Source organism: Sinocyclocheilus grahami, unplaced genomic scaffold (assembly GCF_001515645.1).
Source record: "Sinocyclocheilus grahami isolate Dianchi unplaced genomic scaffold, SAMN03320097.WGS_v1.1 scaffold40.1, whole genome shotgun sequence".
Taxonomy (NCBI): Eukaryota; Metazoa; Chordata; class Actinopteri; order Cypriniformes; family Cyprinidae; genus Sinocyclocheilus; species Sinocyclocheilus grahami.
In genome coordinates this window covers 1,395,034-1,414,660 of record NW_015505219.1, presented here as the reverse complement: position 1 = coordinate 1,414,660, position 19,627 = coordinate 1,395,034, and the positions used below count along the sequence as shown (strand labels likewise).

At 35.9% G+C, this 19,627-nt stretch overlaps 2 protein-coding genes across 2 annotated transcripts in view; both read left to right on the top strand.

The window, feature by feature from the left end:
* LOC107582125 (uncharacterized) overlaps positions 1-4,526 on the top strand; it is a 15,037-nt gene extending 10,511 nt beyond the window's left edge. The window contains exons 7-12 of the mRNA XM_016267859.1: positions 621-683; positions 805-984; positions 1,383-1,430; positions 1,529-1,585; positions 1,784-1,829; positions 4,421-4,526. Coding sequence (XP_016123345.1) covers positions 621-683; positions 805-984; positions 1,383-1,430; positions 1,529-1,585; positions 1,784-1,829; positions 4,421-4,526 — 500 coding nt within the window. The remainder of the gene's footprint in view (positions 1-620; positions 684-804; positions 985-1,382; positions 1,431-1,528; positions 1,586-1,783; positions 1,830-4,420) is intronic.
* LOC107582063 (tuftelin-like) lies at positions 4,477-19,627 on the top strand. The gene is made up of 12 exons (XM_016267783.1): positions 4,477-4,719; positions 10,850-10,918; positions 12,087-12,188; positions 12,430-12,516; positions 12,608-12,673; positions 12,767-12,844; positions 14,245-14,355; positions 16,222-16,445; positions 16,553-16,658; positions 16,755-16,838; positions 18,026-18,120; positions 18,237-19,627. Exons 1-12 carry the CDS (start codon positions 4,663-4,665, stop codon positions 18,307-18,309), a joined length of 1,152 nt encoding a protein of 383 aa, XP_016123269.1. The 5' UTR covers positions 4,477-4,662; the 3' UTR covers positions 18,310-19,627.

The following is a 19,627-nucleotide window of genomic DNA, read 5'->3' as shown; positions in this document are numbered from 1 at the left end:
AATGAAAACGTACTTACGTGAGTCAGAACTGCCGGCATTTTAGTCTAACGTTACTCTCCCAGGATCAGTAAACAGTCCTCCATAAAATGCGCTGCACACATCTGGATATTTGGGTTAAACTATTCTGGAACAGTGCTGTTAATAAAACTTAACCACTGATTTGTAGTCGTGTCCTCTTTTGGAAGACCCAACAAAGTATTTTCGCTTTCACAACGAAACCCACATAGTGAGGTAGATATGTGGGGACGTGTTAGAACGAGCCATTTTAGGTAGGTGTGGCTGACTCTGAACTTTTATAAAGAATATTTCTTTGAATTTGAGACTTTAGTCTTTGCAACTTTACAGATCTTCTTTATGCACCAAGAGCTTGTAACACTCCAAAGAGAAAGGAAAAATTGAAATTGCATCATATGACCCCTTTAAACAAGTTGTTCAAGTGAATGCCACCTTGTTGCCATCTACTGGCGTAACGAGGAGGTCTTCTGAAGAGGTTAGTAACACTTTAGCATGCATCAAATATCCATGAGTCTTTAAAAAGCTTTAAAATATAATCATTGTTAGTCTATTTTGCTTGTACACCTTAGATCTAACTCTAATTTTTATATGCATTTTAATTATAGCTCATAATACATCTCGTTCCACAAAGGTATTAGAAACACTTTCCACAACATTGGTAACCACAGGTAAGACAAGTAGCCTACCTATTGTATATAATGTATGTGCATGTGTCTGATCAAAATAACCTAATCAAATGGATAGATTTTGAATATGCTTTTCTTTAATTGATCACATATGTTGTTTCAGCCTCTGCTGACAGTCTTGCTGGCCTGGCTGAAAATAACAGTGATGGGAGTGAAACAGTGACAACTAATCTGACAGTAGTAGTGATGATGACCACAGTAGTGTCTCTGTGTGTCCTCATATCACTGACCATCTGTGTCATTCTTTATTTCAAAAAACAAAGGCGCAAAACCAACAGCCAAAGTAAGTCCTGAAACTGTAGCCCTGAAATGTTTAACACTATTGGGTTGTCACTGTCAGAGCAATGGCTTATTGGAAACAACAGAGGAAGTGATGACTGTTGTCTCCTCAGAACATAGTTTGTATGTGTATATTGCACTTCCTGTTATATATCTATTCTTGACTCTAACTGAACAGCTACTCAAATGGAAACCGGATCTATCATTTGCTCGTTTTAAAGATGTTTCCTTCAAATTAGTGAAGTTAAGAGTAGATCCTTGTGCAATTTAAAGATGTGCCATTAATATGTCCGTAAGGAGAAATTAAATTCTAAATTGATTAAGGATTCATGTCAGAAAGAAACATGTTTAAACAATGTAACTTTTATGCATGATGGTAAAGTCTCTTCTTATCTCTTATAGCACAGTTAAACAGTCGGATCTCTGTGTATTACTCCCATGTTGCAGAAGGTAAGTGACATTCATGTTAAATGCTTAGACGTAAAATAAATAAATTAAATAAAATAATGACAATGATGTAATTGATTACAGTCTTTTTTTTTGGACAGGGTTTGATGTCCCATTGTATTCTTTAGTTGAACAAAACACAGGATCAATGATCACCTGTAAGTTACTGCAAAGTATTATTTGTATACACATGCTACACTGAAAATGTAACCTATTTGAATTGATGAAATTAAACATCAGTTTGTTTAAACAATGCAAGTGTAAACATGATTCAAACAATACATTAACTGATCTCATTACTCTTTAATAATGCCAGGTGGTGTCAAAATTAATTTTTGAACTTTTTCTCCCAACAGTTGGTGCTGCACAATCAGAAGCTCCGGCATGTAAAGCAGATAACATGTATGAAAAGTTAACATTGTGAAATGAATAATGGCATTTTTAATGTTTTTTGACATCAAAGTCTTTGAGTAATCGCTAATTATATGGCATTTGTCACAAATTATAATAAAGGATAACATCTTTTATACACAAATAGTTCTGGGTGACACTCACTGAGGCTCCTTGTAATGCTGTGTTCATTGTTTTTAAATCCTGTAATGTGAAACAATGTTGTCATGAGCTTTAAAATCTTTAGTTTTTTCAAACTCAACTTTTATCATAGCAGACAGGCTGTGACTGATTTGTTTTGTGAGGCAAAGTCATATCATGACAGACTGATGATCTGATAACTGATCTGATGCAAGAATTAAAAAGTCAGAGATATAAATAGACATTTAGATGATAGATTCCTGTTTCATCATAGCAGTGGGTTTATCAAGGTTTCTTTGAAAATATGAAGTGTGAGCAGTAAATTCATCAGATAAAGTAATCACATTTAAGAATAGAGAATTAACAATGCGCAGGGGTTGGGTTAATTTCTTGTGAAAAGCTTCTTGTGTTATCCATTAATGTCACATGTTCGTGGATTTTCACTGTTCCTAAGAACACTGGACAGATTTCCTCATACTCATGTAAAAACATATTTTGGTGCGCTACCAGGAAAACAGATTATAGCCTGCCTTATATACAGCATACAAAAGCACTCCATTAAAAGTTTAACCTTTTTGTGCTTTACAAAAAGGAGTCAAAATCCACACCCTATAGACACACACAGAGTATAGTATCACTGATTCGTGCCAATCTGTGGAAAATTATTGCTTAATATCAACTGTCACGCTATTGCTATTTACATATCACTGAAACTATCTTTAAAAGGAAGGGCCGGGTTTGTCAGAGTGTAATGCCTCTGGCAAATTTTCAAGAATTACTTTTTTTTTTTGTATTTATCACTTAACAAATTAAACAATCTAAATGTAAATACACTTTGAAGCCAGCTGAAGACATTGCCGCATTTAGACACAATACTGACACAACTTGCTATAAACAGTTCTGTTACTTTTATATTACTCAGAGAGTCTTATGGGCCATGGGTGCCTTTTTCAAATATAATTACATCTTAAGAGATGTAAGCAGGTAGACAGTTTTTACAGTTCAGTTTGACATTATTACAAGTCTTGAGCTCGAAGGTTTTGAAACTACAAGGTGCTTATAATTTGATGCTGATATGTCTGTAAATATCTACTTTTAATAATTATTAGTTTATTACAAAATCAAGGTAACATTGATGCCATTTTAAAATCATCCTCTAAAAAACAAGTGATTAAGTATGTCCTTGAAAACGTTACTCTTTGAAAGAATGACAAAGTGACACTGATTTATGACGTTTTATTGATTTATAGAATAGTTCAACTCAACTCAACTCAACTTCCAGACATTGCACATATGAGAACAATACAATTCATAATTAATTGACGTTAAAAGAGAAAACCTGATAACAGGGGTGTGATGCATTGTTATATACACAGTCATATGAGAGACACAAACGGCAAATGTTACTTGGATTTTCTATTATTTACTATTATGTTTATCTTATTTTATTTTTTGCAATATACAATTTAACAGAATTTATGCAATTTAACAACTAAACATACTAGAAGAATGACAAAGACATGTAAAGATACGGATATAAATGGAAACATTTAGATTTTTTTATCAGTATTATCTGGTCTTCCAGCGTATTACTAAATGTATTCCCTCTATAATATTTCTTTTGTTGCATATCTATGACTGTCCTTTAAAACTGCTCATCAAATTCCAGCTCTCTTCTAGTTGTATTCCAGTTGTGTCTGGTCTGGACCACAAACTTGTTAAATATGTACTTTCAGTGTTCATCCAATAATTACAGTGTGAAACATCAAATTATAAGACTTTGAGATGGGATTCAGGTGAATGTTGACTATTACTCACAAAGGAGTCTGATTACATCACTTGAGTCAGATTTCTTCCCTCTATTTTTATTTATAAGTTAAAATTATGTTTATTCATTGATTTAGTATAGTTGGATATTATGTAGTAAGTTCAGATCTATATGGAGACACGAATATTTATTTTCTTTACAATTAATTTTATTGTATAAGAATAATAATAATTGTTATAATAATAGTACTTTTTGTGATTATAACGAAAATGTTACTACTACTATAGTCTATACTATAAAGCTGCTTTTACAGAAATATTCAACTGTGAAAATGATTAGTGTTTATGCTGTCACACTTCTTTAGTCTTGTGTGTGTGTGTGTGTGTGTATGTAGCCTATGTATGTATATATATATATATTTTTTTTTTTTTTTTTTTTTTTTTTGCTTTTAACGCGTCTGCTGACTTACCGTATGTTTTCAGGCTTTTACTCTGAAGAAGCTGACTAACTTTGAAGATATTTTTCTATCAAATCGCATTGCTTAATTTTCTGTAACCTCGGGATAGTGGAATGAGATCGTGTCGCTCAGGTGAAACATGACTGTTCCCGCGGGCTGAGGCGAAACAAACGGGGAGAGATGCCGAAGCAATGAGGTCACACGACAGATTTCACTCTGACTTGTTGTCACGACTAGTGAAACCTGCGAGGAGGAGGAGGAGGAGGAGGAGGAGGGGAGTGTCTGGCAGAACCGTTCAGCTCGCGGTGAGAGCTGCACCGAGGCTATTCATTATTCAGCGTGACTGACGATATCAGAACACAACAAAACACAACTGCGACGAGTTCGCGCGCGCAGTGGGATATTCAACTTCTGCTCTTATTTAACTTTATTTACTGAAATACTATTGTCTTTTGAGTTTAGATACATTAAGCTAAAAAATGAATCGAATGGGGAGTATGTGCACATTTGATGATATCAGATGGGATGACAGAATGGTATGTACCCTTTTTTCACTACTTATTGTTTAACATAACTAGAAAAACAACAAATATGCATTTTTTGTTGTTGTTTTTTTATCTGCATAGTTTTGCACAGGTGTTGATATCTGAATCAAATATGCACATAAAATGTTTGTGAATATATATGTTATAGCCTATGAATATGAATAAGCACTAGTGAAACTGATTAAAATATCATTAAAATATTTAGTTTTAAGGTAAAATGTTAACAAATGTTGCCAAAGGTTTCTGGGTCGTTTTCTCATCATACTCATAAAAGAGAACTTTGATCCTCTGTAACGTATCTTCCTGGTAAAATATTAAACGCCCTGCGTTGCCGATTGGGAGCTTCTCATTTGTATGGTCCAGTGCTTCATTCATTCAATTATATCGTCAATATGACGTTTGTAAAACCAAATTATCTCAGTTTAAATGTGACACTTTATTAGCAGTATTTACTGTGGCAAGCTGCACTAAACCTCCTTTACCACCCCTTGCCCTTCGCTGTATGCACAACAGATGCTTAATCTGGTTTAATGTCACTTACTTGAAATTTGGTTTCCCTAATAACCTGTAAGAGGCATTTGTGCCAGCAAAGGGGATAGTTAAGCCAAATACCAGCTGTGTCTGTGTCTGTTCAATCAGCACTGTATATAAAAAGTGTTATGCCGAGTTAGATGATTATTAACCTGAGCTTTCCATCCAGGTTGCTGGGCACTGGCAGCCTTGTGCCCTTACTGTTTGTATACCCTCAAAGAATATATGTCAAGCTTTCTGCGTGCAAAGTGGGCAAGAAGGTATAGGAAGTGAGACAAGTCTCAAGTATTTGCTTGATTGTGGAAGGTTTCCTTCCTTCTTTAACATGATGGTCATTCAGACTGATTCAAAAGCCTGACTTGATAATGCACCATATTGTAGCCTGTTTTTCAGCAGCTACTGTTTTTGCATGTTTTTCATTTGCAAATATGAAAACAGGACATAATTTAACAGGAAGCTCTTTAATGGACTTAGGTTAAAGAGCATTTAAGATGCATTCTTTAGAGAGTCACGCACTTACAGATTTACCTCTGAAAGGACTTTTAATGATTTCAAGCAGTTCTAGTAGATGAAGGTGAAAAGAAAAAAGTTGACACTTTTTCACTTTTATACTTTTAAATTGGTTTGGAGAAGAAAAAGCAAAAAAGCTCCCCCTTTTTCGTGTGGAGTTAAAGCCAACAAAAGCAAGTTTAGTCGGATGACCTCAGGTTATGTAAGGCGTTTCCACCTTTTTAAAACTATTTTTTTAAACTGTTGTTCAACCAGCTGTGTCTGTATATTTACTTTCACTCTCCTCCATATACTCCATTTATTTTGCTCATTTACCGCTCCCTTGTTCAATACCTTGTATTTACTCACTCTTTATGTGGCTTCTGTGAAAGTACAAGTTTTGCCTCTCTCATCAAGTTTATATTATGAAGCAGATTGCACTGATAGTCATTAGCCCTCTGTGTGTCTATTCCTGGGGTGATATACAGTATTTACAATACAGTAGTAACAAATATGTACACTATGTGAAAGCTTGGCTTGGTTGAGTTGCCTTGAGGTGACATAGTTCCATAGAATACTGTGGTGAAATTGACTTGTGATTTGTCGTGTCATGACAACGCTGGACGCACTTTTAAGTACACTAATGATTATTAAGACATAAACTCATTTGTTTGTTACTAATTTCATTTTTTTTAATTACCTAGCCTATTTATTTATTTAAATTTTTATTGTTTATTTATTTAAAGCCCCCTCGAGGAAAATGTGATTGTTTTTCTGGTCTCAAAAGATTCAAAAATATAAAAAATGTAATTGAATATTGACAGGAAAACATAAAGCTTTCACTCCGAAGTGTGGAATAAAAGGCCCCTTAATGTGGAACAGAAAGGCCCAAGGGGTATGGCAACCATATGCAGATACTTTTGATAAAGCAAAACATTTATGAACAACATTTAGGTACATATGTCCATTAAAAAAAACTTCAGCAAATTAATTAATTCATTAATATATTGATAAAATTCATTGAATATTGATATAACATAAAACTTCCACCCTCAATTGTGGGATCAAAAATGTTATTTATTTATCTATCCACTCATTCATTCAATGACATTTGGCATTTCATAACCTATTAATATATATTTTTAAAAATCCCAATTCTTTCCTTTCTAATATGATTAATGGTGCCATTATTAATGTTTCAGTTCACTCAGATTCAGTATTGTCTATATACAGTCTCAGGTTACCAGCAGCTATTCAGATTTCTCACGTGTCCTTTACATCTTACCAAGGAAAAAACGCTTGTGTGATTAGCCAAGTCTTTTGTCTGTCTCTTTGAGAGGTCCAGAGGTCTGTATCCAATGACACATTCCACTCAAGGCTCTCAAACAATCCCCCCACTCTTTTTCACCCATCCCTTTCTCTATGTCCTGTCTCTCTCCTGAAGCTCTTCTCTTTCTGTCTCTCTGCTTTGTACCTCACACCTGCATTCAGGTTTCACTCTGACCTGGTTTGATTTCCAGTGAACAATCGCCATTGCACTCCATCTGTTATTAAGCGTCTGTTTGTTTTCTTAATACCCTGGTGCCAACGCCTCTCTGCTTTTTCTATTTCCGTGGTACACAACATATGCAAATCTCACAGAGCTCTTATATAATGTCTAAGTAATGATCATTCCCATCAGCCAGAGACTTTGCATGCATATTTTTATGCATGTTTATATGCGTCCATTTAAAAGAGCGATGGCGTGTTATCTGAGAGTTTTGGTATGTAAAGCTCTGTTGTAATGAATAGCCTGTTGTTCTGATGCCCCGAGCAGAATCCTCACAAACTTCTTTCGAAATAGATTTTTTAATCCTCTCCCATTACAGGCATGAACATTGTTTTCTGCTGGGTGCGTGTCATTTTACAGGTGTGTGTTGTGTGTCTTTGTTGTTCTCTTGGGCTGAGGTGTGGTGTTGAACTTGGCTGATCTCGACTCTCTTGTCTAAATGCTGCTTTGCCTTCTATGGAAACACCCGATGCGCACACAGTCACAGGACGTCCCTGCGGTAGTACCTGTAGATTTACTCAGGTAAATATATTAAGTCATAATTTATTTACTTTGAATTTATCCTAAACCAACTTTTGTTGATTTGCTCGTCATTTTTTGATACTGACAGTTCAGATAACACAACATCGTATTTTTTAATGGACTGAAAGTTCTGTCTAGTCTGTCCGTCTTCTTGATGCAGTGTCATTGTTTTGTCTCATTTATGGGATTACGATAAATGTGTTGTTTTGACCAGGTGGGTTGAGGTGTGGCTGCGTTTTGTCTAGTGATTTAGTAAGTGGTACAATAATAATATATCTTTCCTTACTTGGACAGCTTGCGTTTACAAACTTGCATCAGACTTATGATGTAATCTGTCTTTGTGACATGTAATACAGTGGTGTCTAACTTCTAGCATTACATGGAATGTTCTTGACGAAACATGAACATTACAGAGTGTTCTGCGGTAGTCTGGTGAACTGTATAGCATCATGCTATTGTTAGTTTGTTATATACTGTAGCTGTCTAAAGGTCTTTCACATACAGTAAGTCCCTAAACTCTCAAAAATAAAGGTACAAAAGCCATCTCTGGGGCAGTACCTTTTTAAAAGGTACTAATATGTAACATTTAGGTAATTATATGTGCACTTTAGGTGCTAATATGAACATTTGATGTGCTTATACACACAATGAGAGGTAAATAAGGTACAAAGGTGTAGCTTTTAAAAAGCAGATTTTGTACCTTTTTTCTGAGAGTGTATCTACTTTATAGCATCTTACTGTGATTAAACATCAAATATCATTCTTCAACCATGCAGACGTCCTGTTCCTTTGAGATGGCTGGCTATAAACTAGACCACATATGTTTAGTCTCAGTTTAGAGTTTGATAAAGCTGTAGCCTTCTTCAGTGTCAAACACTGATTTGGAAGTGCTCTATCACTGACAGAGCTATTTCACATACTTGTGTCAGTGCCTGATCAAAGTAAATCTCACAGTTCTGACAGTTTTCTCGCAATTCTGGAAAAGGTCAAAACTGTGAGATAAAAAGTCACTAATACCTTTTATAATTGTTTTATTCCATGGTGAGAACAGGCTTTGATACAAAAGATTTCGAAGTGCATCGTGTATATTCAAAAACAGTCATGGCCAAAAGTATTGGCAGTGACATAAATTTTGTGTTTTGCTTAAGCTGTTGTGGTGTTCATTCACATTGTTTCTAGATTATGTCACTGCCAAAACTTGTAGAAACAATGTGAATGAACACCACCACAGCTGAAGTAGCACATTTTGCAAAACACATAATTTATGTCACTGCCAATACTTTTGGCCACGACTGTACATTTTTATAGATTTCAACTCAGAATTGCGAGACATAAACACACAATTATGAGATATAAACTTAGAATTGTGAGATATAAACACAATTATGAGATATAAACTCAGAATTGCGAGACATACACACACAATTATGAGATATAAACTTAGAATTGTGAGATATAAACTCAATTTTATTACCTCCAGACCAATAAAACAACTTTTAAATAAAGATCTTGAAAATATTGTTAAATATTATTACATATAATTTAGCTAAAGTACTAAAAATAATGCATGACATATTATGTCTTCTCTATATTATTATTATTATATAGCGATTTATTTTATAGTATGAAAGCAAATATTTTTTTCGCACATGCCACAGATGCTGCATTTTTTGTCAATAGAAGTATACTTGATTACTTAATCACATAATGTTATATAATGTAATTTGCACTTCAATAGTCTTATTATTACTTATTACTATATGATCACAGGTATGATATAGTAATTGGTAATAATAATAATTTGCAGTATTTTTATGAACTCACTGCAACTTCTCTATTTGTACATGATGTCAGTTTCATTGTAACAGTCCTCTTCCATTATACCCCATTATCACTGTACACGTCACCTCTTTTTATATTCCTTATTAATTGCACTAAACCGATGTCTTGGCTTCTATACCCACATTATTTGCACCCTAATATTACTAAAATAATAACTGCACCAATGACAGTAATTATGAATCACATGTAATCTAATACAGTGTGACTGGAATATGTCTCATGTGAATGTGTAATGTCCTCTGTCACCTTGGCTCTGACTTTTTAGACTCTTGATCTTCACCCTAGTAATGACCAGGTCAAGCATTTTCACAGTCGGTCTGGACCTGTCTCACACATATTTAATAAACATGTCACAGTTTGTGCACGCTGTCTGCCACACGCTCACTTTTAGGACCTCCCGTCCCACTGTGACTCACACAGACTACTTTTAGAGCCAGCAGAATGTTCTGGATAAGCATGGAGACGCACACACACACACACACACACATTTATCCAGCCATCTGTGGTTGGTTTAATTTGTCTTCATCGTCACTGTTTTACATATTTCACCAGATTATGTTCTTGAATACCATTTACAGTTATTCTGTTAGGTTCATTTCAGTTTCTCTTAATTTGGTCATGTGGATGTTATCTTGTGTTGTGCAAGAGTGTTTCCTCATTTGTTTGTGTCATTGGCAAAGCTTTATAGTCTGTGCTTTGTCTCTTCCTGTGTCCAGCAGACGTAGTTTATGTTGTTGGTGGGTGTCCCGGTTGCTATGGTGATATTCCGTTCTGCACTGGAGACTGGAGAGCATTGTTCCGTTTAGATTTGTGGCATCCCGCCTCCATCTTTGTAACGATTTAAATTTACATTCAAATACAAAGTTTTGGCAAAGCCTGCAAGGCTCAAGAATTTTCCAGAAGCTGAGGAACAAATCAAATCAGACTTTGTATATCCTAGAGACTGTACTGTAAATTCCTTTCGCTTTCGCTTTTTTTCTTTCACATTGAGTAACCACAGACCTTCATGCCAATCTTTAATGGGCCATTGCTCTCCTGTCAGTCTCTCTCTCTCTCAGTCTCATTACTCAGTTTCTCCTCCCCACATGTTCCCCTCATTCATACAGCTCCCACCCTTTTGCTTTCTATAACGGTCTCTTTGTTGCATCCCTCACTCACATTTGTGCTTCTCTTCATGACTTTATTCAGAACGGGCACAGAACGATCAGACTGACTCTCCAGGAGCAGAACCGGCAACAGCCGCCCACCACAGATAAGGTAAATGTCTGTTTATTTCCATTTTACACATAGTGAAGTAGAGATGATTTGGTAGATGATCTAGTCTTGACATTTTCAGATGTCACATTCTGAATCAAGCTCTTGATTCAATGTTTTTAAGCATTTATGGACCATTTCAAAATATTTTTGACTGAGTTCAGTGTTTCTGACCCTGAGAAGGTTTTAGAAGAATGAAAAAGTGTCTATTTAAAGAATTATTGAGCCTGACCTAACTATATGTTCAATGTGTATTAATATTTATATTATTGATATTAACGTTTATTTATATCAGTGACTGTCTGCATAAACTGCTTAGTCATCTAATTGTAAAGACTGATCATAACTTTTTAAGTCAGTTACATAAAAAGGTAGATTGGTCTAATCTGAATCTGAAATTAAGATTTACCCATTTGCTAACTGCTTGCTGGTCAGACTAGTTGTTAAAGCACATACAGTGGCTATGTTCGTGAAATGGCCCCTGATACAATTTAGCATGTTTTAATGGTTTGTTGTTGTGTATTATATGATAATGCTTGCTTATTTTTACTGTTGGTTATGGGCTGATTATTTCTGGTTATGCTGTGATAGTGATTCTGTAGAATCAGTTCAGATTAACTTGAGTGGAATTACCCCCACCCCACACATTCTCTTTGGTCCGTTTGCTCTGTCTGTCTGCCAAATCTCTATAAACACAAGGAACATGTGCCTGTGTTCCAGGGGACGTTCTTGTAGGACCAGAGGCTCATTGTTTCAGATTCCAGAAATTGTATAACTTTTCATGTCCCTTTTCCCACATCTGCGCCCATTCCTGCTCTTTAGGGGTTTCCTGCTTCTCTTTGTGTGTTAGTGTTATTTATACCTTGTGTTTAGAAAGGGGTTTTTGTTTTCTGCAAGGAGATGCAGATGTAAAGGTTGATTCTGAGAATATTAGATTGGTATGAGTTCAGTTCTTATTTGGAAATATAGATGAATCATCTTAAATGTGTTTGCCGTATTTTAGATTATGTAAATTCTAGAAAATTAGAACATCATACTACTTTAATAGGTAGAAGTCTGATCAAGCCTCTAGATGTTGCATGACATAAAAGTACAGTTAATAACATATTTAGATACTATGCATACAATGGGGTTTTAATATGTATTTTTTAATATGTATATCTCATTCCAGCCAGTTGGCAGAGCGTTTGCTTTGGTACAACCGACTTATGACCGGCAGCCATTGAAGTCTGATCTGATCAAGCAGTCTGAGGACCAGGGTGAGGTCATCAAGGTGGGTCTGTCTTTAACTCTGAATGATAGATCAGTTACATCTGGAAGTTTGAGCTTTAATTAAAAATAATAATGAGGTCTGATTCTGAGTAACTGGATTTGTTATTCTACCTAAACTAGGCTAGGCACTAGACTAATTCATAAAATTATTATACATTTAATTCAGGCATAATTCATGTTAAAATTAGTGATGTCAATGCTTATGTGCTTATGTTTTTTAAATCTTTGGGTTTGCTTGTCAGGTATATCTAGAAGACCGCAAAGAGGCACAAGCCAGACACCAACAGAGTCTAAAGATGCTCTCAGAGGAAGTTTCACAAATACAGGAGGTCAGAGCAAAAATCCTCGGTATCATTTCCCACTCTTATATGTTTGGATGTTTTCAGAACATGTGCATTAATAGTGTTGTACTGTGTGCAGGTGAGATATTGTCTAAAAAACCTCAGAGAGCAGATGGCAGCTAAAAGTCACAGGACCGAACATAAGGTGAGACAAAACAACACATCAATCTGCATATATACTTCTTTTAAGCTATATTAATCATAAAATGTTAACTAACTCTCCTTTTCTCACCCTCAGCTGGTGTTATCTGGTCCAAGAAAAGTTAATGGCACTCATTCAGCACTAACACAGGCCCTAAATGGTTTAGAGAGACAGGTGAGCCATTGATGTGCACTGTTGCTTTGCGCACACACACACACACACACACACACACACACACACACACGTGCAGGTTATCAGTCAAACACTAATAATTAAATGAACTAATAATTTTTGAAACTGTTAAATTTAATCTTTAGCAAATATCTAAATAAACATTTTTCACCTTTATAGTGATGCCTAAATTAATTATTTGCATTTAAAATGATTGATTTTAGCATTTAGTGTTTTGTTTTTCATTTATTTAGACAAAATAGTGTACTAAATTCCCCTATCTCTATCTTTATATGAACTTTTCTGTCATCAAAAACTAAAAAAACAAAAATTTACTAAAATTGTTTAAAAAATACAATTTTGTGTATCCCTAATTTTAATACCAACAAAAATATTTTCTATTCCCTTAAACCCAAACCTAACCCTCACAAAAAAACTGCTGATATTATTAGATTTAAAGTAAAACATAATTTATGAGCCATTCCAATAGTGAAGAGCACTTCAGATGTTCTACTAATGTCTAATTGAAATGACCAGCATGCTTCAATGCAGTCACCATTATATAATGTGCCGTGTAAAAAAATCTGTATCCTTTGGGTGTTAATTGTTTTTTATCACTTAGGTAATTGCTTATTCACACCTACATTACGAATCTCAACAATCTGTTAGCACACAACACATAAACAAACCCGCAGTGATCAACACCCATTAGTATTTACAGTATGTCATCCAGCAGATAGTGAGGAATTAATCACCCAGGAAACCACACAAAAACGCACAGCTCAGGAAACACGTTAAGCCACCTGCAATAATTATCCATGGTTCTTTATAATCAACAGTATTTGTTCAACAGGTTTTAACATTTCTCACATTCTTCAAATTCTTATCTTTTGTTGTTCGGTGAAACCAAATGCGGCGGCAGCATATTTATTTTTTCAGATTGAATAGTGCGGATTAGCCTCCCAATGGGATGTGTGCATCTGGATAGTTTGAGCAGGAGAACGAGTGGAAAAGCTGAGCTATGACAGCGTACATCAGTATTGTACTGTCAGAACACACACCCTGTTGACGCATGTAAAGAGAAGGTCCCTCCCACTTTCTGTCAAACTTACATTGTCCTCTGGCTCTCACACACGTCTATAAATAACTGCTGGGAGAGATGTGGGCGTGTTTCAATGGACACAATTTGTAAGGACATATATTTTGTTTGTGTGACTGTGGGATAGGGACTTGGTTTATAATTGAGTACGGTTTGCTCTTATTTTTTATTGCTTGAACCACTATGTTGCATAACTAATTCAAGACACATGTAAGAAGTACATGAACACACATACAAATTTGACAGTAACCAAACAAATTCCAGATTCTTTTCATGAATGTTTTGTCACTCTATTCTCTCTCAGGATAGTGTGGATGAGCAAGAAAAAGAGAAGATGAGGGAGGCCAGTAAGCGTCTGTATGCTCAACTCCAAGAGGCCGAGAAGAAACACCAGGAGGAGAGAGAAAAACTGCTGGTTAGTCACTTAGCATGCTCTTTTTGCCAACTGTTTCTTTCTCAACATGCAAGGATCCTGCTGAGAGCATTCAAAGGAACCTTTGTTAGATGGTCTTGACAGGTGAGTTGTACTAATGCAGTGGCAGATAATCCTGATGGCCAACTGGGTCAGATCCAGGTTGGGAAAGAACAGTGTGTGGGTGAGATCTCCGGTGAGATCGCACATTCTTTCATGATGATGTGGAGTTTTGTAATCGGCTACTGCTTGCATCTTATACGTCAAGGATTTCAGTGTTAAGCAAACAGCTGATGTCAAAATGATACAGTAAAAAATTTAACAGCTTGAAACTTTGAATCATTTTTAACTTCCTGAAACTCTCTCTGTTGTACAAATGTACAGTAGGTGTCTCGACAAGTTGTTTTAAATTAAATGCATTTAAGCCGATAGGGTGATGCTAACCACATAAATAAATAAATAAATCTTCAATTTTTAATAAAAAATATTTAGAAATATATTTGACAATTAGGAACATTTTTTCTAACATTAAATAAGACATGAGTAATTGTAAATACAGGTGCATCTCAATAAATTAGAATGTCGTGGAAAAGTTCATTTATTTCAGTAATTCAACTCAAATTGTGAAACTCGTGTATTAAATAAATTCAATGCACAAAGCCACAAACATTCATTGCCAAAGAAGCTGGCTGTTCACAGAGTGCTGTATCCAAGCATGTTCACAGAAAGTTGAGTGGAAGGAAAAAGTGTGGAAGAAAAAGATGCACAACCAACCGAGAGAACCGCAGCCTTATGAGGATTGTCAAGCAAAATCGATTCAAGAATTTGAGTGAACTTCACAAGGAATGGACTGAGGCTGGGGTCAAGGCATCAAGAGCCACCACACACAGAGGTGTCAAGGAATTTGGCTACAGTTGTCGTATTCCTCTTGTTAAGCCACTCCTGAACCACAGACAACGTCAGAGGCGTCTTACCTGGGCTAAGGAGAAGAAGAACTGGACTGTTGCCCAGTAGTCCAAAGTCCTCCATGGTGTTGGTGTGCTTGACTGGCCAGCAAACTCACCAGACCTGAACCCCATAGAGAATCTATGGGACACTGTCAAGAGGAAAATGAGAAACAAGAGACCAAAAAATGCAGATGAGCTTAAGGCCATACCACCTCAGCAGTGCCACAAACTGATCACCTCCATGCCACGCCGAATTCAGGCAGTAATTAAAGCAAAAGGAGCCCCTACCAAGTATTGAGTACATGTACAGTAAATGAACATATTTTTCAAAAGGCCAACAATTCACAAAAAAATTGTTTTTATTGGTCTTATGAAGTATTCTAATTTGATGAAATAGTGAATTGGTGGGTTTTTGTTGAACGTGAGCCAAAATCATCACAATTAAAAGAACCAAAGACTTAAACTACTTCAGTCTGTGTGCATTGCATTTATTTAATACACGAGTTTCACAATTTGAGTTGAATTACTGAAATAAATGAACTTTTACACAACATTCTAATTTATTGAGATGCACCTGTATATAAGGACATATATTTAATAATAAACTGCATTGAGTTTTTTAAGCTGTGACTTATGGACATTGGATAATTTTCCTGAGATAAAAGTTAAGTGGCAAATTGTTATAAGGTGTTTTTATTGGAGCCTTCCCATAACAAGTATGAGACTGTTTATCAGAGCCAGTGGTCAAATTTTCAACGGTCAAAGTTTAGGGCTCATTGTACAAAAAATAGTTGACCACAGAATCCTGCGACTGATTTACCAGTCAGAATCGAATATTGCAGAAAGCTGTGTAATAGTTAAACACAAATGTGTCTTTTGTGCCTTGTGATTTAATTATTTTTCTCTGTTCGTGTTGTCGTAGGCAGAGGCACAGCAGTATAAGCAGCAATTATCTGAGCAGAGCGAGTATCTGAAGAGGGTTCAGCAGAGCAAAGAGCAGCAAGATCAGCAGATCGAAGACCTGAGACGTCTCATGGGCGGCATGGAGCAGGAGAGCTCTACCCTCAGAGACCAACTCATGACCAGAGAAGCCGAACTCCTGCAGCTGCGCGAACTGAGGGAGGAGGGCCATGCAGGGAGGGAGAGGTAGGGGGCAAGATAAATCTTACTGATTTTGTCACATTATGTTGCCTTTTTTAACTTTATGCATCATTTGGGTGTTGCTGTAAACATGTTGCTTAATTATGTAACAGGTTAGAAGAGGTGGAAAAGGAAAACGCAATTCTGAAAGAGAAGATTCATCACTTGGATGACATGCTCAAGAGTCAACAGAGAAAACTACGGCAAATGATTGAACAGGTACATGTCCATGCACACAAACGCTGACTCTCATACAAACTTTTGTCATGGTAGGTTCACTTACTTACTCAAGCTTTCCATCCTTGTGTCGTCTAGCTTCAGAACTCGCGAATGGTGATTCAGGAGAGAGACAGAGTGATCAGAGAGCTGGAGGAAAAGGTGGCCATGCTGGAGGCAGAGGTCAGTCCACAGGATATAATCAAACATCTAGTGGGGATTCACGATTCTAAATGATTTCGGTTCTAGTTCAGATTTCTCTGAATGATTATGTTCCTTAATGGGTCCATAAATTATTATTTTACTGCAGTAATTTATTTTAGAAATAATAAACACATTTAAAATAATAATTGCAAAAGGTGTGGCTTTTCACAGTTCAAACTGATAATTTTCTCTTAACTACACTGAAAAAACTTTGATGTAAGAGAGACTGACTCTTTAGAGTCCTTTATTCAGGAATTGGACTACAGTGGTTGTGCTGCATGTTTTTGATTCACTAAAAGGAACCAACTAATTGTATGGCGTCATTGAGATTTGATATTTTAAAGCATGGAACCAGTTCTAAAAAATAATCAGTTCTTGGTTCCTAACCTTAGTTATAATTATTTTCTATATCATGTTATCATCATTTCATGAATTAGTGCTGAAAACGCACACAGATGTTTCTTTTTAAATAAAATTCCTTTTACTACATACAAAAGCGATTAGTGTGAGATCACTGTGATCTCATGAATGTTTCCTGACGTCTGACCTTTGTGAATGTGCTTTGCTTACAGAACAAACAAATGCATGATCAGATGGATTCCTACCTTGGGAGTCAAAGGTCAAACTCATCCCTGCCATCAGACGGCAATCTGAATGATTATGTTCCTTAATGGGTCCATAAATTATTATTTTACTGCAGTAATTTATTTTAGAAATAATAAACACATTTAAAATAATAATTGCAAAAGGTGTGGCTTTTCACAGTTCAAACTGATAATTTTCTCTTAACTACACTGAAAAAACTTTGATGTAAGAGAGACTGACTCTTTAGAGTCCTTTATTCAGGAATTGGACTACAGTGGTTGTGCTGCATGTTTTTGATTCACTAAAAGGAACCAACTAATTGTATGGCGTCATTGAGTTTTGATATTTGAAAGCATGGAACCAGTTCTAAAAAATAATCAGTTCTTGGTTCCTAACCTTAGTTATAATTATTTTCTATATCATGTTATCATCATTTCATGAATTACTGCTGAAAACGCACACAGATGTTTCTTTTTAAATAAAATTCCTTTTACTACATACAAAAGCGATTAGTGTGAGATCACTGTGATCTCATGAATGTTTCCTGACGTCTGACCTTTGTGAATGTGCTTTGCTTACAGAACAAACAAATGCATGATCAGATGGATTACTACCTTGGGAGTCAAAGGTCAAACTCATACCTGCCATCAGACGGCAATGCGCAGATTGTCTACAGGTAGGACATGCAAATGATCCCGATAGCTACACGCAATTTTTTTATGCAAATGGTCACATATGCTTGATAACGGACATACAAGCACACACATTCAAATTCATGTGTCTTCTCCACAGCAAACCTCTGAGACCATCCACCCAGACCAACAAGAGCCTGCCCTTCATCAAGGTCATTGAAATTAAATCATGAACCTTACCACAACAACATCCTGCGACAGCTGCACCATCCTCCCATACACAGTAAAGGAGAATACTAGCAACATCACAGACCTTCACCAAATGACATTGCTATTGCTTTAATGTCTGAAGGCCTTTTCTGCAAGAATACTTCTAATAGCGCAGAGGTCTGTTACTGGTATTGCCATCATTACATACTCTAACTGAGTTATCGATATAGATTTGACAGAACAGGGACTGTTAAAGTGAACATATCCATTTATATGAAGACAAATGAAGAACTCATCTTTTCATTATTGTGAGATTTGTGAAGGGCTTCTAGATGGATTCTGGTGTATTTTGGCATTTATTTGAGGCTGGTCCTCTGAAGACCGTCTTTCACCCAACGTTACTAGACAGATTGTGATGCTAAACACCCTCATTGAGCTCTCGTTATCTCTCGTAATCTCCTTTGGTATTAGCTCGGCTAAACTTTAGTGGGTTTCTGAGTTCACCGAAATCACAGGTGAAAATCTGTTAAAATTATAGAGACAATGGATGGGAAGAACATTTTTATTTAATTTTAAAATGACACAAGTTTGTGAATTAAAAGATGAAGGATTTTAGTATCTTAATTGTATCTATTTGTATCCAAATTAAGGCAGGAGATTGAGATGAGATTTTTGCAATCATTCAGCCCCCATTTCACAGTGAGTCGAGTTCATCCTGAAACAAAAAACTGCAACAAATATTTATTCTTGATTTAAATGCTTTTCTCAACCAAAGGGATACAGCAGGGAGAATCCAATGACTCACCTTCTATGAAAAACAAAGACGCCTTGTGAATGTTTCATAAGTTTGAAAGAATGTCACACTTGTCCTCCACTGAGCCAGACCAGTTCAGGCCAGTAGGGCACAGCGTGAGCTGTTATCCAGTCCAGCCACTGCAGTACAATCTACAGTTACTCAGTTAGCCATTTCCAACATTCAGTAAACTGGTTTTATAACACGTAGTTAGAGAAGTGATGTGATTGGCCAGAGCACCTGCCCACCTCAAAGTAATGTCATGTGAACTGTTAATAATACCACAACAGAGATTATTTATACTGCATTAATTTAATTCTGCATTTCATAACCATGTTTATCCACCTTCACATTTGAAGATAGTGTGTATATTTTCTCTTTGTGTGAACTTGAACCTTATGTGAATTTCTTAGACAGGCTTCATATTAGCATGTAACACCCTTTATTATTTTTTTAATAATAATATTTTTGTAGTAAAAACGAGTGGTTTGCAATGCTTGAATTAATGGCATCTTGTATATTATATTTAAATAAATTAGTTTCATGAA